Source organism: Balaenoptera acutorostrata, chromosome 4 (genome assembly GCF_949987535.1).
Source record: "Balaenoptera acutorostrata chromosome 4, mBalAcu1.1, whole genome shotgun sequence".
In the NCBI taxonomy this organism is placed as follows: Eukaryota; Metazoa; Chordata; class Mammalia; order Artiodactyla; family Balaenopteridae; genus Balaenoptera; species Balaenoptera acutorostrata.
In genome coordinates, this window is record NC_080067.1 from 20,576,038 (window position 1) to 20,600,084 (window position 24,047).

Sequence of the window (24,047 nt, forward strand, 5' to 3'; positions counted from 1 at the left end):
GCAGCTCCACTGTTCGGGCCACCTCCGAGGACCAGGCCTGCATCTGAGGAGGGCAACCTAGCCACAGTCCACACAGCAAATCACAATCTGGGGCCTGGTAACATGGGCATCGATGCTGCCCGCGTGGTGGGAGGTGGCCTGGAGGGGCTGGGGTGGAGGCGTGGCCACGGGGTGCATTGTGCTGGCCGGGGAATCTGGGGCCCATCGCTATTGCAAAGTTGCTAGAAGGTCCTTGGGTGTTCCCAGTTCCTCCACCTGTTTGGCTCCATCTCTTGCGGGCAGGTCGGCCGGCTCAAGAAGCTGATCTCTAGGATCCTGCTCGGATACTCATCAACATGGCTGCTGAGTCCCTACACCAGCCCTGAAAATACTTCGCTCACTGCCGTGGAGGTGACCGTTCCCATCACGGGCCTGTCTGGCTGCCCTCTGCCTGGTGGTTGGCCTCTGACTGACAGCCCGATGAGGCTGATGGTTCCTGATGGAGAACCTCAGTGTGCTGACTGGCTCATGGCAGCAGGGGCTTTGTTTCTGATACAAGGACCCCTGAGATTGAGATGGTTTTCTCTTTTGTGGATTGCAGTGATATGCTTTCCTGGAGCTTGGGCAGGAGTGCTGAGGCCACAGCCAGGGAGGGAGGCAGAGCCCAAGATCCTGCCGCACACATGAAGACCCTCTGCAGGGCTCCAAGCAGCACGACTCCCTGCCTCCTGGATGGTCCCAGACAAGGACTCCATGCTGGGCAGGGGGAGGGAAGGGTACAGCCACCTTTGGACACCCCTTCTTACTGTGGAGTCACCACAGCGTGTGGGCAAACAAAGCCAGTTAGGACAAAGTTACCTGGGGAGGCTTCCCCTCTGCCAGACTCTCCCGGACTGCGAGAAATGTCCTCTGGGGAAAGCCAACCACATCCTCATTCCAACCTTGTCCTTAATGCAGCCTCACAAATTCCCAGGACTTGTGGGTCCTAGAAGAAATTACACTGTGTAGCCTCCTAGCCTTGCAGATAAGGAGGGACCTGCCTTGCCCAAAGGTTTCCCACAATCAGAAACCAGCCTTCACTCCTCTTGTATGAGAAATGGCAGTCACCCTGAGCTGGTGGTTTATGGACGTGCTCTGGTCAGTGTTTAAGAACCACGGCGTACAGGAGCACGGGATGGACGAGTAGGGGTCCAGCTCAGTGCTGAAGGTGGTTGGGGACTATGACATGGGTGGCCCCCCCCAAAGTTCCTACCCCCTCTCCTTTCCCTCTCAGTGCAGTCTCTCACCTGTGCAAAGACACCGCTTTTAATTAAATTTTTTTTTTTTTTATTAAAATACTGTTATACCCAGTGGAATGCAGCAGCAATCCTGGTACAGGGTGGCATAACAAAACAGCCATGTTTACATTTTAAATATTTACGATAACTTAAACATACAGACACACATCATGGTCTTTGGCAGAAAATGTTCACAGCACAAAAAAAATACTTTAAAAGAAATACCAAATATTAATCCAAAATATATTAAGTTGTGTTTTTTCTTCCACAATATTTTTTTGCCTTTTTTTCTCTTTTTTCTTTTTTCTTTGTAAACAATGCATATGAACCAAATGCATTTTTCAGCTTTCAAGAGGGGTAGGGGGATTTAAAAAAATATGCAATTGTCCAGCAAATGCAAATGTTTAAAAACGAAACTTGAGGAACCATGGGAATAAAATAACACATATAAAACCTAAAAACGGTAAAGGAAAAAAAAAAAAAAACCCAAAGATTCAAGGAGAACTAAAAACAGTCAAGACAAACTGCTAAAGCCCACCAATCGCTCCTGGGGCTGAGCTGGGGGACTCTTTAAGACCAGAAGTCAAAGTCACGGCCACTGGCAGGCTGCCATTGGATGCTTCACTCCAGTTCTCAAGCGCTGGCCCTGCTTCAGGGCGCTGGGCACGGGTGGCTCGAGGAGCCAGCCTCACGGCATCATGCTGTGACGGGGGCTCCATTCAGAGGACTATCCGAGTCACGTCTCATGGACTAATTTTCACCAGCACAGCTCCCTCTCCCAGTCCCTCCAGGGTGGGTGGACAAATGCCCCGATGAGAACAAGGCCATCTCTCCGGTTTCCTTTGGGAGAACCGGTGCCGGGAGCCCCACCACAGCAGACTTGTGTGGTGGCTCACTTCACCTGGCTCAGGGCTCGTAACCAAACTGACAGGACGTCCCAAGGACAGGGGCTGTGGAGCCATTGCAAGAGGCTGGTGATGGGGGGCGGGGGTGGGGGGGGTGTCCCATGGGCATTTCAAACAGGGTTCAAGATGGAGAAAAAGACAGCCAATATCCTGTGGATCAACTGGATCACGGGCCAAGGACTTGAGGAGGGGAGATAACTGGGCGGAACCGTGACGGCAGGGACGGGCGCACAGAACGAGGGGGCAGATCTGAAGCAGCCCGCTTCAGCCTTCTGTTCCACAAGGAAGGGAATTATATACAAGCCGCACAGCGCACCCCAGTCCTCTGCAAGCGAAGGGGTGAGCCTGTGGCCTCGACGGGCCCCACAAGATGCAAGGCTGGGTGAGCCCAAGGCGGCAGTGAGGAGCTGAGAAGACGAGGCTGGAGGGGCCACACTGAGCCAGGCCTGGCTATGAAACCAGCCCACCTGGTGTCCACGGGCAGCCAGCCTTGGAAACCAGCCCCCAAACCAACATATCCTGTCCCTCTCTGCCCGAGTGTCCACTGGGGGTGCAGAAGGGGCTACTCCCTCCTGAGCTTTCAGTTGCTACCCCGGCAGCAGGCCTTGGGCTGCAAGCAGGTTAAGGTCCAGTCCTCATTCCACATGGGCCCAGGAGGAATGCGGGGCTGAGGAGCAGAGTCTTCTGGGGGCCGGGTGCTCACAGCTCCCCTCTCCTCTGCAGCATCCTTCCTCAGCTCCTGGGACCAGATGGTCAATGGGAATGAGTGCTGGGCTGGGGGAGGGTGAAGCAGCCGCTGGAGGGGCTGCTGGAATGGCCACGTGGCAGAGGGCAGAGGAGAGCAGGGAGTGGTTCGGAGTCCCCAAGGCACCACCTCCTTCAGATCAGTATCTCCACCATGTCCGACAAGTCCTGGACTCTGGATGTAGCAACAGAACCTGGAGAGATAAGAACACAGGCACATGCCAACGAGCGTTACCACACTGCTCTTTTAAATCCTACCACGTTTGAAAGATAGGATCTATCTTCACCAACTTTTCCCAACTCAGCTGCCCAGGTGCCCATAACTTGGCCAACCTAAGCACAAAGCTCTGCTCCCTCTCAGCTCTCTGTCCAGACCACCAGCCTCCAGAGTGGAAGACGCAGTTGTTTATAACTTGGAACTGGTTGGAGGGCTCGGAGGGAGGGTGGAGAGCCCCAAGGGAGGGAGGCTGCCGCATTCTTTTCATGCCTGCGGTTTTCTGAGATGGTGAGGCGCAGGCAAATATGCAAAGGCTAATGTGAAAGGGAGCAAACACAGTAATGGCCTCGTCTCAAATTTCTCCTTCCCAGATTCTTTTTAAACAAAGTCTTCTAACTTGAGTGGAAGGGTACCTCACCAAGCTCCATTATCTTAGATATTTAGACTGGCAATAAAAGAAGACTTCCAAAGAGAAGATAAAGAGCCTCCCAGGTGGATCTGTCTGTAATCAGGGTTTTCAGTTCCCCTATTCATGCATCCAACCAGCTCTCACATGTACTGCGGTGGGCCTCACACCCTGTTCACCCGTCCCTGTGCAGGGCTCCCTGTGGAGTGTGGGCAACGAGTGGGGCTGGGTCCGGGAATAAAGGGTCAGGGGCCCCAATTCACACCCCAACATGCCCTCAGCCCCGCAGAGAAGTCGGGGGGTGGGGGGGAAAGGGGACTTACCCAGCAAGGCTGTCCTCTGGCCACTGCTGCACCCCAGAAGGCCGTCGGGCTCCAGGCCCAGGCAGGTGGCGGCGCTGTCTGGGGGGGCGTCAGTCTGGGTGCTCCCATCCCTGCTCCCGTGTTTGGCGTGGGCAGCTAGGGGAGCCTCGGCCACTGGCTCCTCCGCCGGGGCCCTGTCTGCTGGAAAGGCAGGAGGTTCACAGTTATTGCCTTGTCCATAAGATGGAGCCCCCAGGAAGAACACCCCTACTTAACTGTACCTATTCGGGATGCGAATTGCCCTTGATTTGCAAGAACTTCGATTACAACTAAACGCTCCTGCTTCCAAATGGGAATAACTATCAGGTTGAATTGGGTTCCAAAAACTTCGAGTAGAGGAGCCTTTCTTAAAGGGCTGTAGATTAAATCTTAAAACCAGTAGGGACTCTGGGATTTCTGTGGCATCTGCTTAGAAGGGGGAGTGGAAGGGCTGGCCCAGAAGGTACATCTGTGCAGGGAGCTCTATTTTCACTTAGATGGTAAGCGGCTGGGGCCAGGGCGGTGGCATTTCCAGAGATGGGGGCCACAGCCTGCCCCTTCGCACCCGGGGGACAGCTGTGGGCTGCAGGATCGCTGGAGCCAGAGTATAAGCCAGCTTCCCTGGGTGAGGGGCTGGGACGCCCTGGCTCCTCTGAGCCTCAGTTCCGAGAGGAAAGGCCTGAGAACACCCTAGCCTCTGCCTCTGCCGCTTACCCGCCTCCTCTCACCTGCAGCCAGCCGGGCAGGGGCGTCCACCTGCCGCTCGCCGGAGGAGAGCCCGTGCCAGCCCTGGGCCCCTGCTGCTGCAGCCACGAAGATAGATGGCACAGACTTGGCGGGCCTCAGGGAGCCCTGGGCGGCCTTGCCAGGGTCTTTCCTGGAGCGCTGCTGAAGGACCTTGATCACCGCATCCTTCTCCAGGATCTGGGCGTGGAGCACCTTTAACCTGAGGGGTGAGAGGCCATGCTTACATCTTCAGACCTACAGATCCAACAGCCCCCATCCTTCCCGCCTTGTAGAGGTTGGAGGGAAAGCCTTCCCTACAGCCAGGCTGGGCTCTCCGGGCCTTGCAGCAGGGGCCAGGAGGGGGCCTTCAGAAATGCCATCACAGCTCTCGAACTGGATGCTCTGAAAACTGCCCGTGCGTGAAGTGCTAGGCCCTTCTCACACCAGCAAAGGCAGGTCATCAAGGGGCAGGTTCTGGGTTTATCCGATGACAGCAACGGTACAACCCCCGTCCTGGAGGACCACCCCCAGGGCTGTTGACCGAATGGGCTCAGTCAGCGTGCTTGTGCTTTTGAGCCAGGTATAGGTCAAATGGAAATCTTGTGGGGCCTCTGAGATTGTTTTTGGAGAGAAAATACTAGCTACCCCCAGGCCAGGGGCCTCGGCCACATTCCTTCCGGGGGTGGTACGTGGTGTGGACTCAGTAGCGAAGTCTTACTCTCTGATTTACATGGGGGAGGGGGAGGGGATAGAGGCCCAGAGCCTTGGATGGCATCCACCAGTGGGGTCTCCTGGGCAGACCAAGGACTTGGTTGGTACTTCTGGGAAAGAATACGTGTATGATGCCAGCTATGCCAAAAGCACGGGGGTCAGCTCAGAAGTAGGAGGGATTGTTAGGCCAGGTGGGGCGAGGGGTGTTTATCACGGATTAAGGACGGGGCAGGGACTTGACGTCGCCACCCCACTACCCCCACCCAGGTGCCTGGCCTGTGATGCCCAACCTGCTTTCCATCTCCTGATGCCTGTGGCCGCCGGTGAGCAGGCCCTCGTTGAAGCTGCTGCTGGGCGAGGGCTGCGGGGAGTGCCGGATGAGAGTGGTGTCGCGCTGGGCGGCAGCCGTGGCGGCCGCATCCATGGCAAACTGCCTCATGGCACGTTCCTCCAAATACTTCTGCTCCCACTTGGTCATGTCGGCCTCCAGTGCCAGGACCTGCTCCTCCTTCTCCCGTAGCTGCTCCGACAGCCGCAGGGCACTGAGCTCCGGGGACCCACCACTGCTACTGCCACCACCGGGGGTGCCTGCCTGTCTCTGCAGAGAGAGGAGCACCGTGGTCAGGGGCTGCAGCTGGGGCATGTCGGCCACAGGTCCTCACCTCCACACGAGGACTCTCACCGAGCCTTGTGCTTGGTCAACCTCCCCGTACACTCTTCACAGCCCGCTTCCACCCAGAGACAAAGGGGAGGCACAGGTCCCCACACCCCCGTCCCAAATCCTGTGGCCAAGGGTGTGAGAAGATCAGGTCTGCCTTTGCACAGTGACCACATAAATTATCTTCCAAACTGGGAAAGGGGTGCAACTTAATGACACTGGGACAACCAGTGTAAACTAGGACAGAACTGGGCAATCCAGGAGGTCTGGTCACCCTATCTCAGGGTCTGGTCACCCTTCCTTCTGTGGGAAGGGTAAGGTTGGGAGTGGACACAGAACCCTATCTGGTCTGTAAACACAAGAGCTATTCACACAGCCCAAAGTGAGGATAAAGACTCAGGATCTGGGCGACTATCTTCCCCCATGATCCTGAGGAGGCACACAAGAGGTAGCTAGTCTCCTCCATCAGTGCTCCTGAGTGACTTTCTCTAGAGACCAAGTGTGCCAACCCGTGCTGCTGCTGAGGACAGAGGCCCAAGTCTTGAGTCCCCGAGGTCGGCCCATGGCCCCGTGGCAAAGCCTCTGCTAAGGCTGGTGGCTGGGAGGGGCCTTCAGCAAGGCTGGCACAGATCACCCTGGCTTTCCAAGGGGGCTCGGCCTGGATCTCAGCAGGGGCTCCCGGGGGCTTCAGAGCTGGCCTCCTCTGATGCTGCTCCAGTTCTGCCACCTCCGCGGGCCTTCCCAGCTCACCTGCTGCGCACGCAGGGCCTTGAGTTCCTGCTCCAGGCGCGTCCGCAGCCGTAGCTCCAGCTGCTCACGCTTCTCGCAGGCAGCCTGCAGCTGCCCCAGGGCCTGCTGCAGCCGCTCCACCTTCTCCACGTAGGCCTGCTTCTTCCGCAGCTCCTCCTCGGCTCGTGCCGCCCGGCCCTGTGCGTTGCTCAGCGCCTGCTCCAGCAGCTCGGCCCGCCGCCGCTGGTCCTCGATGGCCCCGCGCAGCAGTGCCATCTCCCGCTCCAGCTTCTCCTGCTCCTGCTGCTGCTCATAGCCTGCAGGGACAGAGGGAGGGGGCCCGGTCAGTGACGGCAGCCACCTAGCCGGCCCCACTGAGCACCCCCCACGTACCGGGCTCTGTGCTGACCACTGCACCTGCATGACTGCATCTTGTCCTCTCCACAACCTACGACTTAGGTACCCGTATTAACCCCATTGCATGGGCCAGGAAACTGAGGCTCAGGTTAAGTCATGAGTAAATGACAGCGCCAGGCCGGGGCCCTTGCAGTAATCACTGGGCTACACTGCTCCTCCGCTGGGACATGGCCTTGCCAGGAGACAGCCCCAAACACTGCCCACTTGCGCCAGGTGTCACCATTTCCAAAACACATTCACAGTTTCCCTCGAGCCTCACGGTGACACTAGAAACTGGACCGGTAGGAACCGTGACGCCCATTTGCAGATGAGAAAACGGAGGCTCAGGTGGACTGTCGCATGGTCATCATTCAAGTGGAAGAATGAAGGAAAGGGGAAGAGACCACCGTGTGCTGCCCCAGGAGCCAGGCACTTACACACCTTATTCCACCGAAGCCTCCAGTAACAGTCCCTTGAGGCAGGATTTGTGACCCCTCAACTTAAAGGGGAGGAAACATAGGAGGTGAATGGTGCTGCCAGGATGGGGACCCAAGTCAGCCTGCCTCTGAAGGACCAGGCTGCTCGGCTGTGGTGCGAGGCCCTCGCACCTAGAGGGCTCCCGAAGTGGGCTCCAGGGCTCATTCTGTGGGCCCGGGCGCCCCTACCTGCAGAGCGTGTGGGCTGCCCGCCTTGCTGGAGGGCAGAGGGGGACAGGCTCTGGGGCCCGCCTGATGGACTCAAAGGCACTCTCTAGGCCAGCACTATCACAGCACGGTGGAATTCTGTTGTGATGGACTCTTGTCCTACACCGTGCCAACCAATGCAGCAGCCACTAGGCATGTGGGGCTACTGAGCACTGGAAACGTGGCCAGTGCGAGGGAGGAGCCAAATTTTTCATTTTATTTAATTTTAATTAATTTAAATCTTTGGGCCATCTTTAATCTTTGTACCTATCATATAGGACAGTACAGGCTCTGGACTAGAACAGTGAAGGCTTGGGACCTGGCAGGCAGAAGGGAGGATTCATTTACCCAGGGCCCTGGGGCAGAGAGGGAGGACACAGGCGACTGACCCAGGTCAGCTCTGGTTCACTCTGGATTTCTGAAGGCTGGGTCCAGGCTGGCCTCATTCTTTGGGGTGAAGGGAGAAGATGGCAGAGCTCAGTAACACTGAAATTGAGCCTTTCATCCCAAGCTGGCCTGACACCTGAGTGGAGTGGAGGGGGCAGGCAGGAGTGCTGACTGGGACTTTGGACCTGGAGACAGTGACCCCGTCCTGGGAGGCTTCACAGAGCCCAACAGCTTACAGAGTTTGCAGGAGGCCTGCATCTCAGCCCAGTCTTATGATGGCCCCATCTTATAGCCTCAGAATCTGAGGCTCAGTGGGAAGAAACTGCCCAAGGGGGACAGGGCTGGGAGGACCAGGCCTCAGGACTCAAGGCCAGCTCCCCAGGGAGGACAGGGCCTGACCTGAGCTGGAGGTCTGTACGGCTTGCCTAGTAGGAAAAGCAGATGGCACTGGTGACAGTGGCCACACTTCCCTACTAGTGTTGACTGAAATCCATAAAAAAGGTGAGATCAACCAGAGGCATCTTCCCTGAGAATTCTGGTTTCCCCATGGCTATTGGGAGCAAGGAAGGGCTGCTTGGCTTCCGTCAGCCCTTGGGGAGGATCCCCAGGACCCAGCCTTTGGCTTCCAGAAGCTTCCTGCCACCTCCCACACCTCTAAGGCCCTGGCAGGGGCAGGGAAGCCTGAGCCCTTGGCCATCCCCAGCCACCAGGATAAAACCCTGGGCCTGTCTGGCCGGCAGAGGGCAGGGGGCGGGGGCGCTCCCAGGCCGGGGTGGCCGCGAATCCGGGAGACAGGGCGAGGGGCCAAGGGCGAGCGAGCAGTGGAGGGAGCAGGAGGCCTTTCCCCCTGGGAAAGCGAGGCCCCACCAGCACGTCCCAGTCCCTTTGTCCCAGTGTCCTCCCTCCTCCCGCAGTGCGGGCGGGCGGGGCGCGGGAGGGAGCGGCGGCGGCGGCGGCGGCGGCGGGGCGGGGCGCAGCGGAACAGCCCGGGCTCAGGAATGCCTGGCATCCAGGTCACCCGCCGCTGCCAGATTAATGGCTCCAGCCCGGAGCCAAGAACAGCCTGGCGCTCGCTCCCCGGGGAGCGGAAACGCCTCCAGGCCGGCCTCCCCCCTCGCCCCTCCCCTGCCCGCTCCCAGAAACCCGCCGGTGACTTCCTTTCTTTGGCAGAGCCCGGCCCCCAAAGTCGGCCCTCTACTGCAGGGCGCCCCATTCTGCCCCCTTCCAGAAACCCGCCCTCTCCGGACTCCCAACGGGACCCCCGGGGCCGTCCCCTCCCCCCTCTCCCTCACCTCCACCACCTCCCTCCCTGAGACCCTAAGTCATCGCCTCCCGCCAGTTCAGCCCCGCCTGCCCCCTGCCCACCCCCAACCCCCAACCCCCAGCCCTTCAATGCTGGGCTCCGGGCCGAGCCCTCCTTGAGGAGGGAGGTGCTGGCAGCACAGCTCAGCCCTCAAGCTGCCCCTCCACTTCTGGACACGCCCTAAGTATCCAGCTTCAGCACAGTAGGCTTTCTGATGGGTTCCTCCTTCCTCGAAGCCACCCCTCGCCCAGACACCAGCTGCCCCCACTCCACTCCTTTGCAAACACCCTAACACCACTATAGCACATAGTAAGAGCATACAGGAGGAGTTTAATAAATAACTGCCTCTCTGTCTCTTCTGACTGCTGCAGCTTCTTCCTACTGCTGATCTCGGGGCTCCCTTTGTCCTCCCCCTTCCCCCAAACTCCCTGCTCGCACCTCCACTTGAGCTATCCTGCTGCTTCTTCACCTGTCTCCTGCTCCCCACCCTGCTACCCCACAGAGCCCCTCTCTCAGGCTGCTGGGGACCTCTCCTCATCTCGCCTCCAGGGCCAGGCCACCACCCTTGTTCCCTGGAATCCGGGGTGGGAAGACCCTGCTCCTTCCCTCAAGCTCACCGCCTCTCTTGACCTCCCTGCCCTGGCACCTTCCTGACCTGTTCCTGCTCTGCTCCACGCTGGCCAGGGGCTCAGCACAGCTGTGCTAGTGAACAAATGAGTGACTGAATGGATGAGTCAACAATGAACTCATCTGTTCTCTGACCGCCCTCTTTAGGGGATCCTCCTGAGCCCCTTCTTTGGGCTGCCCTGTTGGTTACACTCCATTTCTGGCTGGTGCCTCCACCTGTTATGGCCCAGCCTCACCATGCTCCCCAGCTTCCCGCATCCCCACTGGGCACCCCCGGGAGACTCAGGCTCTTCCTTCTCTCTCATCCCACCTGTCTCCAAGGCTCTCTGGCCTCCCCCATGCTTCTGAAGGACACGGAACCGATGGTCAGCACCACAGCTCAGCAAACCACAGCTCCCCAGCTATCCGTCTGGATCCACTGATTTCCCCAATACACAGAGAACCAGATCTTGTTCCTCTTCAGAAACTACCCCTCCCCCAGGTCTAGTCCACTGCTGGGTGCATAGGAGGCATTCAGTAAACCCAAGCTCCAAGCACTGCTTTGATAGAGGAGGCCGATCCTCCCTGTCCAGAGGGGCTGTCCTGGCCACCCCTCTGGCCAGGCTCCTGAGTGGGACCCCTACTCACTTTGAGCCAGCAACTTGGCCACCATGTCCTGACTGCCTGCCTGCGCTTCCTGCGTCTTGCTTGCCAGGCGCCGGTTTGCAGATTCCAATCTCTCTGTTTCAAATAAAGAAAAGAGGTTTTAAGGAAAAATGTTTGAATACAGGTGAAGCTGCCTGCTGGGGTGTCCCCTCGGTCCTATCTGTCGGGCTGCATTCTCCAAGTTGGGGGTGGGCTCATAGGGAAGCCCCCTGGGCCACATGGGTGGGAGCTCCATGAGGGGCCCTAAGGTCTAGAACACAGAGACAAGCATCTCTCTATCAAGGTGGCCCCCAAGGAGTCTCAGCCTAGTCCCCTTTGAGTTGATTTATACTATTATCGCAGAGGACAGAGATTCTGAATTATTCCCTAGAACAGAGGGATCAAGCCGTCCGCAGGCGCTCCCCCCCTCCACCTGGGTGAGCTGTCCTCACCTCTCAGATCCCGGTTGAAGTCCTGCAGCCGCCTCATCTCACTGTCCATCTTGTTCCGCATAGTCTTCTCCAGGGCCTCCCGCTTGGAAGAGGCCCTCGTCAGGCTCTCGTGGGCCTCAGAGAGCCGCTGGATTTCGCTCTCCAGCTGCAAGAGGCAGACAGCAGAGCTGAAGGAAGGGGAGAGCTCCCAGGGAGTGAGTGGCATCAAGGTCCCCTCCACAGACCCCGGCTGATCTGCTATTCTCCATCAGAAAGGGTGAGAGAGGAGAGGATCAAAAGCCACAGCAAAAAAATCCACCTAGTTCTGGTGGGACGGGCTGCAGCCTGTAGCCTCTAGAGGTGGACCAGACTGCTGGAACAGGCAAGCTAGGGTCCCTTCAACTGTCCCAGGGTCCTGAGCAAACCCAAGGCCAGGTTCTCTGGAAGTGGCTGCCTGCAGCGTGACTAAGCGCAGCTTTCTGGGGCCCACTGTCCAGAAAGAAGCATCTTCCTTTTGTCTGGCTTCTACTGAGAAATCTGAGCACGATGGGCCAGGGGTGGGCACTCAGACTCCAACCATGGTCTGGAGGGTGGACTTATCTTGGACACCACGGGACGGCCTCGGGAGGACTGAGGCCACCTGCTAAGGCCGAGCGCACAGCTGGTAACCCTTCACTAAGAAGGGAGCGCCAGACCCCAGCCTGAGCCGCCTCTGCTTGGAGGATTTGCTTCTCCAGCCATCGCCATCCACCCCAGAGGGCCAGCCCGGCCCTAGCTGCCCCTCCCACTTGGCGGCTGGCAGGTTCCGCACGTGCTCCTCGCTGGCCTGTGATTCCAATAAGTCGCTCATTTTTTCCAAGAGGAGGGGCTTCCTCTGTGGCCAGGGCTGGCCTGGAACAGACTTGCTGTTGTGTGGGGGATACAAAGGGCTCTCTGTGGGAGGTGTCCACGGGAGGGGGTGTGTGCAGGGGAAGGGCGCGAGTGTGAGGGAGCCGTGAATGGGCTCTTTCTAATCACCATTGGGCAGCAACTGCTCAAGCTCCAGGCCTGCCGTGCCGGCGGCTCCCCAGCTGTCTGGAGTCAGCCAGGGAGGGTGCACGGGGGACGGGGGTGGGGGCTAAGGGACGGCTGAGAAGCCCAGCAGGGCCAGCCCCGTCGGGGTCCCTTCTTCCCCCTGCCCCTCCGAGGCCCCAGCGGGGCCTACCTTCTCGATGCGGCCGGCCTTCTCCGCCGAGCTCTCCAGCTCCCTCTTCAGCCTCTCGTTGTCCCTCTGCAGCCTGGCATTCTCCCTCAGCACAGTCTCCATCTGGGCCAGGTGGGCACTGCCCGAGGAGGCCTGGGTGCTTGCTGGGGCCTCCACCCCGGGTAGGCTGAGGGGGCCTAGCGGGCCCTGGCTGAGGGGAGCCGGGGATGGGGGCGGGGGGTGCTCCTGGGGCTGCTGCAGGTACTGGTACTGCTGCCGCTGCTGGAGGAACACGGGGGGCACCTGGGCCTGCAGGATCCTGGGGGACAGAAGAGTAGGTGCTCAGAGACCGAGAAGCCACCCCGAGTCGCCCCAGCCCTCTTGGGCAGACAGCCTCCCCACAGCGTGAGGCAGCGACTGGTGGGGAAGGCCTTTCCACATGGCGTCCCCAAGACCTTCAAGGGCCAGGGGAGCAGGGCTGGAGGGGATTAACATGAGCATGCTTATTTCATGCCCAGCCTCACTGTGGCCGAGGCCTTGGGGATCAGCCTGAGCAGTCCTAGCAACCCGAGCTTAAATAAGAGATCTTGAAAAATGCACTCTTGACCCTTCTCATCAATAGAAGGCTCTTTTTGAGTCTGGAGGTCACATCCATCATGACTGAACACACAAACTTCCAGGCCCCTGGGCCACTTGGTGTCTGTTCCGGCCCCTGGTGTCAGGCCCTGTGCTCACACTCACTTCTTCTCCCTCCTATTTTGGGTCCCGTCACCCCTTGAAGAAACATTTTTAGAAGACTGCGGCTAAGGTTAGAGCGGCGAGACAGATGTCAGGGGTAGAGTCTGGGCTCCAGAGTCTGACAAAATAGGCATTCAAACTCCGGCTCCAGTGTTTAAGCCCACGGTGCGGCAGCACTCTGCTCAGTCATGAGGATGAGGTCCTCAGCTTCAAGGGGGTTTGTGAGGGCCACATGTGCCTGGCAGAGTGCTGGGCCTGCAGTGGGCATTCCCACAATGACGGCCCATCCTCCGTCTCTCCTAGTGAAGACCGCGGCTTACTCTCTGCTCAAAGAGTAAATGTGACCCAAACACTGGATTTTCTGGGGCGTAGTGGTTGCCTCAGGACTATGACAATAGCCTGAGTTTAGGGACAATGTTCTACTGGTGTAACGTCAGCCTCAGGGCCCCATGTCAAGGGAAGGAGCAAAGGGCAAGAGGCATGGGGGGTCACAGAGCTTTTCTGGGGCCTTGTGGCTCTAAGTGTAAAAGAGCTGATGGCCTCAGTTTCACCAGGAACTTTCCCAAGTCCCGGAAGCCCCACATGAGTCCATCACCTCAGCACCCATGACTGCCCTTCCCCTCATCCCTCCCCTTCATCCTTCCCCCTCCAGACTCCGGCTCCCCTGCCCTTCTTATGACCCTAGGCTATAAGAACAGTCCCTGCCCCCAGTCCCCAGAAAGCAAGCCTCATCGGATCAGCCAAAGCAGAGGCTGGCAGATGTATTTCTCTTACTGCCCAAGGTAGAGCTTCCAGTGAGAGCTGAGAGTCCCCACTGGAATGTGCAAACTCTCCCTGTGCTGCTAAATGTGGCGTCTTGGGGGTGCTTCTTGAACTTGCTCCCCCTGCCCTGGGCCAGGCAGACACAAATGGCATTCTTTGGGGATGACTTGGCTCCGAGAAAGAATAGAGCCTCCTTTCCTTCACACTTGCTCTCCCTTCCCCTTGTCCGCCCCTCCCCCTCCCTCATTTTTTGTTCTCCTGCAAACAGTCTACTTCCTTTCCACGATATTATCTCTTCCTGACAGGGCTCAATAAGGCTGGTCCAAGAGAAGAAACTGCGACTCAGCTTCCGAAACTCTCCCAGGACGGAGCCCTGAGAAAGGAGATAAGGTAGGGGGGCCTGGGAGGTGGAGGGGGGCGAAAACCCACAGCCTCCATCCTCTGGTGCCTTCATTCCAAGCCATCACGTCACTCATTTCTCGAGAGCTAAGAAAGGCATCTTTCCCGGGAAAGGGCACACACTGGGAAAGTGGGTGACTAAATGAGGACTCAGCAGGCATGAAGAGAACCAGACTTGGACCTTGGGCCATCAGAGGAAGAGGGAGTCTGCAAACCTTCAGGCTCCTCTGGTGGGGCTTCCTGGACCCCTGTGTGGGGAAGATGCAGGGCGTGTGAAAAGGGCATGTGTCAGCTTCTCAGGAGAAGGTGCGGGGCCAAGCGAGAGCCTCATTTCTAGGAACCCTATTTCTGCAAACTATCTGGGCTTCCTGCCCCTCCCGGGCATCCCTGCTTCCATTCTAGCCCTAGAATCCATTCTCTACATGCAGCAGAGGAACCTTTTTAAAAAGGTAAGCCAAATCACAGCCTCTAAAGGCTTCCCTTCACACTGAGAATCAAACACTAAGCCCCCCCAGCAGCCTCTCCGGAGCCTCCACAGAAAGGGGCTCACCTGGACCAAGAATCCTCTCCCACTCCAGGCTCCAGCCACATGGACCACACAGAAAAACATGAAAGGAAATGAATGGTAGGGACAGGGCAGCTCCCACCCCGGTAGGAGTGGGGAGAGGTCCCTAAGGAGGCCATCTGGTCCTTTCTTCCTGCCTACAGTTAGGAATGCCTCCCAGTAATCACAGAAAGCAAACATGTCCACTTGTTCTTAGAAACCTCCAGAGAAGGAGGTCCCACCTTCTTCCCACTTAACTTGGAAACAGTTTGGCAATGATTCCCAACCCTTGTCTTTGCAAGTTCTTTCTGAAACCCAACCTTTAACCCCCTGCTGTAATTCATAGCCTCTGAGAACCCTAGTTACTCACAACTGCTACAGCCAATTAGACAAGGTGTCCACCTCCAAATTAAAGCAAGGGATGCCGCTAAGTTCTCATGTGACCCTGGCTAAATCCCTCTTTCCTTCCAGCATTAGCTCCCATCTTGGGAGGGAGAGGGTGTCATCGGCCTTCCTCTGGAGCTCGCCAGGCTTCTGGAGGCTCTTCACCCTGGGAGAACTATGCTGGAAGCCAAGAGCTTGAAGACCGAGGTGGGCAGTTACCTTACTTCCGCATGCTGGAAGTGCGGGCTGCCACGGGTGCGGTACCGCGGGTCGGTGACAGAGGAGGTGGTCTCATGAGCTAGCACGATGTGTGGGTACTGAGGTGGAGGTCCGCGGGGCTCCGGGCCCTCGGCAGGGGCGCCCCTGGGCGGGGGTCCCTGCTGGTTGCGGGCCAGCTGGGGGAAGCTGTGGGAGGCACTCATGTGGCTGGGGGTACGGGCCCCGTTCCTCTCCAGGGACAGCTGCAGGAGCCGCTCGCTCAGGGAGCGCACGTGCCCGTGCCTCAGCTCACGCAGGGCCTCATCCTGCCTCCGACTGCCACCCGGGGCCCCGCGGGGATCCCGGTCCCCCATATGTGGCCGGGGCCCCGCCTGCTGGGCCGCATAGTACTGCGAGTGGGCTTTGGCCTCCTCATAGGTGGGCAGCTCCTCGCCCTTGCCGGGCTGTGGGCACAGCCGGTAGAGGCTGTTCTCTGCCAGGTGGGTCTCGGTGCCCTGGTGCTCCTGGCCCTGGGGCTCCTGCCTTGTGGCCTGCTGCAGCACCTGACTGTCCTCGGGGGCCACGATCTCCAGGGGGGCCTGGGGGCTCCCTGTGCCCCCAGCCCCAGCCCCACCCCGTAGGGCCTGCTGCTGGATGGCCAGCAGCGTGCGGGTCTCGGTCAGGTTGCCATAGCGCAGCTGCTCCTGGATGAGGCGGTGCAGGACCGTACCCGAGGAGTCTTCCAGTGTCCTCATGCTTCCTGGGCTTGCACACAACCGCCTGGACAAAGGCCAGCGGCACCTGGCGCCAGAGCACCTGGGAGGAGAGAACGAAGACCACTCAGTGGGAGCACATGGGAAAGGGGGGGACTTTCCATTACTGTCTGGTCAAAGGCATAATGGTAAAGAGCAAGGCTATGGAGGGGCACACAAGCCTGGGTTCAACTGCCAATGCTGCCACCTACTGATTAAGGCAAGTCACTTAACTTCTGAGCCTCAGTTTCTCCATCGGAAATATGGAAAGAATAATGCTAGCCTCACGGAGTTGAGAATTAAAACAGGCAATGGCTGTTGAGCTCCTGGTGCACCGTAAATCCCTGGCAAAGGACTGCCATTATAATCATATTCATGGAGACTTACTGTGCCTAGAGAAAAACACCAGTAACCTAGACACAAGGAACCTTGGCCTCCTGCAGTCAGCTTCCCATCAAAGAGCCTGATGAGAGACTCTAGGGCAGGCCTAATTCAGCTCTAACCACTGAGCATTCCAGTCCGGGGGTGGACAGGGCCCCAGTTTATTGGCAGGTGATAAAGAATGAGTCCAGCCTGGTAGAAGCCCTAGGCAAACAGCCCCCAGGACCCTCTAGGATGAAGCATGCCTGAGCGCCGGCCTTGGCACAGCTAACTCACCACCCTTTACTCTGCTGAGCCCTCCCTGTCATGGGATGACCTTGGCAGTCACTCTGCAAGGTGAACAGGAAGAAAGAAAAAATGCATCTGGATTGGTGAATAAGGGATGAAAGAAGAGAGACTATAATAGGACAATGGTTTTGTGAGATGAGGCAAAAAGGTGCCACCCATCAAGGTTTGTGGGCCAGTCACATAGCCTGTGTGCTGAGAGTAAGTGCACATGTGCTCCAGGAAAAAAGAAAGGGTGGCACGATGTCTTAGATTTTATGAATACCACCCCCAGCTACACACACACTTGCTCCTTGGAAGTCCCCTGATGACCCTCTAGGCACGCAGGGGATGATGGGCCCTCAGCATCTTGACATCGGTAACATCACTTGAGCCAGTAACACCACTTGAGCTGACTGAAGAAGTAAGGGAGAGAGCGCGGAGGCTCTTGGCTGCAGGGACCTGGGGCTGGGGGCTCTGAGCCTGAACTGCAGGGAGATAATATCTCCCGCGGAAGGTGTTCCCTTCTGAGCCTGGGCTCCCAGTGGCTCATGGCCTGGCAGGCTGCCTACCTCACCCAGCTTCCTTTCCACAGCCTCCTCTACCACAGACCTCCAAACTGGGATTCAGTGAAGACCAAACAAAACCCACACCTCCGGAGGTCCTGTGTGCACGGGAGGAGGACAGTGGGAGGAACGCAGCCCCTCCTCTGCCCCAAAACTAGCCCCAGTGCCTGCCCTGCTCCAGTTAGGGCTTGGCCGACTGGCAGAGCAGCCATTCCACTCCCTCCTCCCAGCTGCCCAGAACCGGGCAGAGGGAGATGCGTCTGGAGGGTACTCAGTATTCATCCTTCCTGGGACCCCCTCATTCCCCCCGCCCCAAACACACAAGGAGGGTAGATGCAAGACTCTAGAGCTACCCGAGGCAAAACAAACCGGAATCAATTCTCCCTAGCGTTTCATCCACGGGGCACTCCTAAGTTAATCACTGTCTGGGCTGACTGCAGCCGAGGAGGACCGGAGAATGCAGCTTTCCGAACAGATTCCAGGCCCTCTCCCCACCAACAGTGTGCCTGGGTGCAGGGAACACCTCCCGCGCCTCTCATCTCGCGTTTGTCCCGGTCAAGCCCCTCGGATGCACATCCTTTCAGCTGAGCCGTTACTAAAATCTGCGCCCGCGACCCGGGTCGTGCACCCCTGCTGCACTAGCGCGCCCGGGTCTCTGAAACACCCTCTTCTAAGCAAGCACGCAACTCCGGCCTTTGCCTGGGCTCACGCTCGCCTAAGGAACCAAAGCGAGGGTCTCTAAGTCAGACCGCACCCCATCCCGCCCTACCCAGACTCCTGGCTGACTACGAGCACCCGGTGGCCGCCGCTGCGCCGGGAGCGGGGTGGACGACGGTAGCCCGTGGTCCGGAGAGGTCTTTAAGCGTCGTGGAGCCGCCTCCCTCCCTCCCTCCCGAGCCCTCTTTGTTTTCCAAATGCTCCAGCGCTGACGTCAGCGGGCTGGACGGCAAGCTGCATTCTTTCTAAGTGAGAGCCAGACCGTGGCTCAAGAGAGGATTTTCCAAGGAAGACAAAGAGGAATTCTTGGGCTAGTTGGGGGGCAAAGACACCTGTAACCCCTACCTAACCAAATCAGTACCCAGGGCGCTGCAAATTGAGCTCCAAGCGGCGTCTTCCGCCCAGATCCGCATCCCCTGGCATCCCCTCTTCCCGACCCGCGACCCCAAACACCCACTACGCTCTCCCCAGAGGCTGCCTCCTCCTCCAGCCCCAGCGGACCCCCGCGCTTTCGAGAGACTCCGGGCGACCCGCGAGACACCCCCGGGCGGAGCGGCCCTTGCCCTGCTTCGTGGCTGCCGGGAAAGGCGCGCTGTGCCTTGGAGGACGCTGGGTCCGCTCCGCTCCCGCTCCCGCTCCCGGAAAAGGCCGGGCTGCGGCGGGGCTCGGGCTTCGGCTGGAGAGAGTCTCTGCGGCCCCGCGCGCTCCCCAAAGCGCCGAGCAGCCTTCCTTACCGCAGCGGCCCGCGGGTGCTCGGCGCGGTCAGACCCGACGACCCGGCCCGGCCCGGCTCAGCTCAGCGCGGCGGCGGAGGTGTGCTCTCGGCCGTGGCGCCGACGCTCTGGCCGCTTGGGCCCCAGCACGCAGCCCCAGGGTCGGCCAGCGCCGGAGGCGGCAGCTATGCCAGGAATGTGAGAGTTTCAGGTTCCCCCTCGGGATCAAAGCGAACCACAAATAACCTCGCAGCGCGCCGCCCTCCTCCGCCCTCCTCCGTCCTCCGCCTCCTCCCGCCCCCGCCTTCCTCCGGGGAGGCGGCGCTGAGGACCCGGAGGCCCCGGCCTCCTGGACTCGCGGCGACCCTCCCCGGCCCGCACCCCCTGCTCTGCCTTCGGAGCTGCTGGGGACAGAGTCCAACTTGGCCCCTTACCGCCTCCAACCACGTCCCTGCCTTCCTCTCTCCTCCAGCTCCATCGGCCGAACGACACAGAGGGCTATACATCGCATGCCCCCGAGGGACTCTGGGTGTTGCTTCGGGACGTGGTTGGGGGTGAGGGGGCTTGGGGTGTGTGTGTGTGTGTGTGTGTGTGTGTGTGTGTGTGTGTGTGTGTGTGTGTGTGTGTTGTGTACAGGGAGGGAGGACTGCAAAGATGTCCCTATCTGCCCGGCTTGAACCTTGCCCCCGGCGAAGAGATGACTCTTGCTTCCAGCACTAAGCCTCGCTGGTTGGCGCTGGCGGCAACTTTCGAACTGCACTTTTCTTGTTTACAAACACCTTCACCAGCTCTTTTCGGATCTGTCTCTACAGGAAGTGTGAATCTGGGTTGAAAAACCTGGTGAATTTGATCCACTTAACTAGCTGAATCACCCGCCGCCAGGCGCTTTGTCCAGTTCTTCCCAAAGACGGTAGTGAGGAGCAGCCCTTTACGGAAAGCGCACGGTGTGCTTGCGCCTGGTCGTCCTATCCAGCCCTTCCAGTTACCCTCCCAGGGATTTCTGTTATCACCAGTGTTTTATAAATGAGGAAACCAAGGCTCAGAGAGGTTAATTAGCTTGCCCAGGGTCACACAGAGAGGAAGTGATGAAGCCAGGTAACCAGCGGGCTGCAGGTTCTCATTCCCAGAACTTTTCCACAGCCACCAGAATCCGGGTTCCCTAGGTGGACAGGGAAGACCCTGGGGGCCCTCCTCTCTTCAACTGCCCTCTCTCTGTTCTGGTTTCTTTTTTTTTTTTAAATAGGGAGTCACACACATACACACATACACACACATACACACACAATCCACAGTTTGTTTTTAGGGGGACTTCCAAATGCTGCTATATCTTTTTTTTTTCTTTTTAATTTATTTATTATTTATTTTATTTTTGGCTGTGTTGGGTCTTCGTTTCTGTGCGAGGGCTTTCTCCAGTTGCGGCGAGTGGGGGCCACTCTTCATCGCGGTGCACGGGCCTCTCACTGTGGCGGCCTCTCCCGTTGCAGAGCACAGGCTCCAGACGCGCAGGCTCAGCAGTTGTGGCTCACGGGCCCACTTGCTCCACGGCATGTGGGATCTTCCCAGACCAGGGCTCGAACCCGTGTGCCCTGCATTGGCAGGCAGATTCTCAACCACTGCGCCACCAGGAAAGCCCCTGTTCTGGTTTCTTCATTTCCCTCCACAACCCTGCCAGCCAGGAGCCCTCCCTTGTGTCCACTTCTACTGCTCCTCCTCTGGATGGAATTCTGTCCTCTGCCCCTGGCACCCTTCCTCCCCAGCCTTTGCACTAGGCTGGTCCATCTGTGCCGGTGGAAACCCCCCTTTCTGAAAGCCTGCTCTGACAGATCCTCCTGGGCCCTCACCACACTGGGCCTCTCAACACCTCCATGTGTGAGGCCCAGGCCCCTGTCCATCCTGAGAATGAGGGCTGACTTCCATCCCTGGCTGGGTCCTCTCCACCTCCCCTCACGGTGGAGTTTGCAATTGCGAGATTCACTGGAAGGGACAGGGACAAGAAAACTTGGTAAGTTCAAAGAGCTGTTTACTAGCCAGGGACATTGTTAATTTTTAATAAAACCCTCCCCAAAAATGTGTGTATGTGTGTGTGATTTACTTGGAAGCCAAATATTGTGTTTCAAACACAGGAGTACCTCGTTTCAGTGTGCTATGCTTTACTGCACTTCACAGATACTGCATTTTTCACAGATTGAAGGTTTGTGGTAACCTTTCATTGAGCAAGTCAATCAGCACCATTTTTCCAGCCGCATTTGCGCACTTTCTGTCTCTGTGTCACATTTTGGTAATTCTAGCAATATTTCAATTTTTTTTCATTTTTATTATATTTGTTATGGAAATGTGTGATTTTTGATGTTACTATTGCACAAAGATTATGACTTGCTGAAAACTCAGATGATGAGCAATAGAGTATTTTTTAATTAAGGTACGTACATTGTTATTTTAGACATAATGCTATTGCACACTTAATAGACTGCAGTATACTGGAAACATAATTTTTATATGCACTGGGAAACCAAAAAATTTGTGTGACTTGCTTTATTGCAATATTCACTTTATTGTGGTGGTCTGGAATTGAACCTGCAATATCTTCAAGGTATTCCTGAAGTGATCGGCTAAGACAAATGAGAAAATAAGTCATTTGTGCCAAGTTAGGGGATACTTGGTCATCCAAGGACTACCTCACCAAGAGGAGCTATGGCCAAGATGCCGCTGTCCCGACTAGATACAATAGGTAGGAATTTTAGAAATAAAAAGAAACAGAGAAGAGGTACCCAGGTGGCCTCTTACCCTGTGGACAGCATTCTTCTTGGAAACACTTGGTGGAAGTGTGAGAGTGGGTGTGGGCATGTGCACTCCGGTTGCAAAATCAGGGAAAAGGTCGCATGGTACAGTTCTGTGTTTCAGGGGCATTTGTGGCGACACTGGACAAAATGCTGGTCAAACATCCTTGAGATAGTTGCAGAAAGGGGCCGGCTCAAGATGGCTGGAGTCAGGAGGTACATCTTGGATTGGGCAGGCCTGCTGCAGCCCTAAAAGGGACCCCCTGACTGTGTACCTCCGTGTTCCCGAGACAGAAGAGGGAGAGAGATCCTGAAACCTGGATGGGAAATTTACACACATTGTTCTTCTTTCTCCCTTCTCTCTGCAAGGATGGAGGGCAGGGCCTCCCAGGCAGGGCAGGGCAGGGCAGGGCCAGGGGCCTCAGTGGAACCTGCCTGGCTCTGCAGGGTGGTTGGGTAAGAGGGTCATCACAGCTCAGACGTGCCGGAGGCAGGTGTGCACAGGTGGGCGCTGGGCTGGCCAGCCGGCTAACACACACACACACACACACAGCAGGGGAAGAGAGGCTCGCCTAGTAAGCCAGTGCTTTCTACTTCCCAGCTTTGTCCGTCTCTGTCCACACTGCCTCCCTCTCCCTTAGCCCCCTCTCCCTGCAGGTAATGATTCTTCCCAGGTGAGAGTGTGGCTGGCTGGACCTGGAATCCTGCCCAGGAAAGATACAGTGGTGACCCAGTTCTCGGAGTAAGCCAGGCCTGATGCCTTTGCTCAGGAGGGTGCAGCTCCCGGTGGGTGGGGTGGGTGGGGGGTGGCTGCCTCATAGGCACGTCCGCGGCTTAGCAGGGGATCCAGGCACGCACACCCTCCTCCCCGCTGAGCCTGGGCCTGGGCTCCGGCCTGGGTCTGTGCCTGTGACATGGCCTCTCAGTCTGACCCTGCCACTGTTCCCCACTGCACCCAACAGGAAAAATAAAGGCGAGTTCTAAGCTAGACTCTAGCAGCCCAGGTCCCCCACGGAGCTGGGAAGGGAATGGTCCCCTTACTTCCCAAGCGGTTGGTTGGCGAAGGAGGGGCTCCAGGGCCCAGGGGGCAGCATCAAAGGAAGACTCTGCTAGTTGTGAAATCCTCCCTCCCAGCCTCCCCTGGGCACTTCCTTCGACAGGTTATGGGACACAGGATGCCCACCAGGATCTGGAGCAGGGAGCAAATTCACAGGAAGAGCCTGGACGTTGGGATGGAAGTTCCCATCTCCACTTCCAAGAGTCAAGCTGGGGGCCTTCTTCTCTTTGTCCTTTTGCAAATCCCCGTGACACACTTTCTGCCCCCTTCTCGGTCCTCCCCCACCTCAGGTTTCCCCCTAAGTCTCTCCTTCCACCACCACCCCTCCTTCTATTCCAGGCATCAGGCCCGAATCTCCATCAGGCACTGGCTGCTTCACAGGGTCTATGTCTTTTGGGGGATTAATTCCTCCAGAGTTGGAGCATTTTGGAAATTAGGCCCCACAGTGGTTGAGGTAAGAGGATGTTATCCTAAAAAATGAAGGAGCCCTAACTTTCCAAACTGCACACACCCCTCAAGCCCCTGGCCTCCATCCATGCCCCTTGGCTTCTGATGCTTCTGCAGGCCCAAGGCTGGGATGATTCCTGTGGGCAGTGAAGTCCCCCTGGGGCAGGATCTCTGAACACTGCTCCCATTTCCCCTCCTTGCTCTGGGGTCTATAACTGCCCAGAATTTCCACTGGCCCAGCCCTGCAGACAGGTGTGTCTGGTGGATATTGTGAATAAACGGGTAAACTGCAGGAGTCCACTTTTCAATTTATTCTTATCTGAGCAGCCCTCAGGCTGGGGAAGGTGATGGGGAAGGAGATCTCAGAACTGGCATATTTGAGGCAGTAAAGGAGGGAAGATCGTTTTGATATATCAACGTAACCCCAGACACCGGTCTTTTCTGCAAAGCTACTTTGTACTGAGTGGGTACGGATTTGGTGGATGCTCACTGCTGCTTGGAAAGAGCCTCTGCTCTTGGCCAGAGGCCGCAGGGAGTGTGAGGAGGGTTTGCAGGGTTCCTTGTAGAAAAGAGCCTGGGGCAGGTTTCTGTGTCTGCTTGGGCAGGGCCAGTGTGATGGAAGAGTGCCCCCTAGTGAGACGCATCCCTGGCTGCTGGGGACAGCTCTGCCCAGGGCTCCCAAGGTGGACCTGGGGTCCCAGAGCCGGCCAGCAGGGATGTTCGGGACAAGGTTTCATTCCAGGGACACGTATTTCCCAGGTCCCTCCAAGAATGGACTAATGGCTCCAGTTGTGTTTCAGAGCTTTCCTCCCATTTCAACCTCTCCTGGGCTTTCCCTTGTTCTTTAAGGAGATACCATCTTTAATACAAACAATCTTATATCATTGACCTTGAGAAAATACCTTTCATTTACTCACCCATTCACCCTTCCGTTCATCTCTTCTGTCTTCTATTTCATGTATTCATTCAACAAATATTTCCTGAGCATCTGCTCTAAGCCAGGCCCTCTGAATTGAAGGGG

General features: G+C 57.4%; 1 protein-coding gene across 3 annotated transcripts; it reads right to left on the reverse strand.

Annotated features, from left to right (window-relative positions):
- Positions 1-1,303: 1,303 nt before the first annotated feature.
- On the reverse strand, positions 1,304-18,958 carry AMOTL2 (angiomotin like 2). 3 transcript variants are annotated; one of them, XM_057545529.1, is made up of 10 exons: positions 18,767-18,958; positions 15,374-16,168; positions 12,349-12,646; positions 11,166-11,310; positions 10,717-10,809; positions 6,715-7,010; positions 5,597-5,904; positions 4,598-4,815; positions 3,852-4,028; positions 1,304-3,099 (listed from the first exon to the last, which is right to left on the reverse strand). In XM_057545529.1, the coding sequence occupies exons 2-10, from the start codon at positions 16,105-16,107 to the stop codon at positions 3,041-3,043; spliced, it is 2,328 nt and encodes a 775-aa protein (XP_057401512.1). In that variant the 5' UTR covers positions 16,108-16,168; positions 18,767-18,958; the 3' UTR covers positions 1,304-3,040. The 3 variants fall into 3 exon arrangements, with proteins under 3 accessions (XP_057401512.1, XP_007170439.2, XP_057401511.1); XM_007170377.3 differs by having other exon boundaries at positions 3,852-4,031; XM_057545528.1 differs by lacking the exon at positions 18,767-18,958 and adding an exon at positions 18,085-18,178 and having other exon boundaries at positions 3,852-4,031.
- Positions 18,959-24,047: the final 5,089 nt, after the last annotated feature.

Bases quoted from the DNA above. Each gene is read 5' to 3' on its own strand.
- AMOTL2 (XM_007170377.3), bottom strand. From the start codon at position 16,107: ATGAGGACACTGGAAGACTCCTCGGGTACGGTCCTGCACCGCCTCATC. The intron at 7,011-10,716 runs GTGAGTAGGGGT...CTGTCCCTGCAG, and splicing joins GGCCAAGTTGCTGGCTCAAA to GCTATGAGCAGCAGCAGGAG. The intron at 4,816-5,596 runs GTTGGGCATCAC...CTCACCCCTCAG, and splicing joins CATCAGGAGATGGAAAGCAG to GTTAAAGGTGCTCCACGCCC.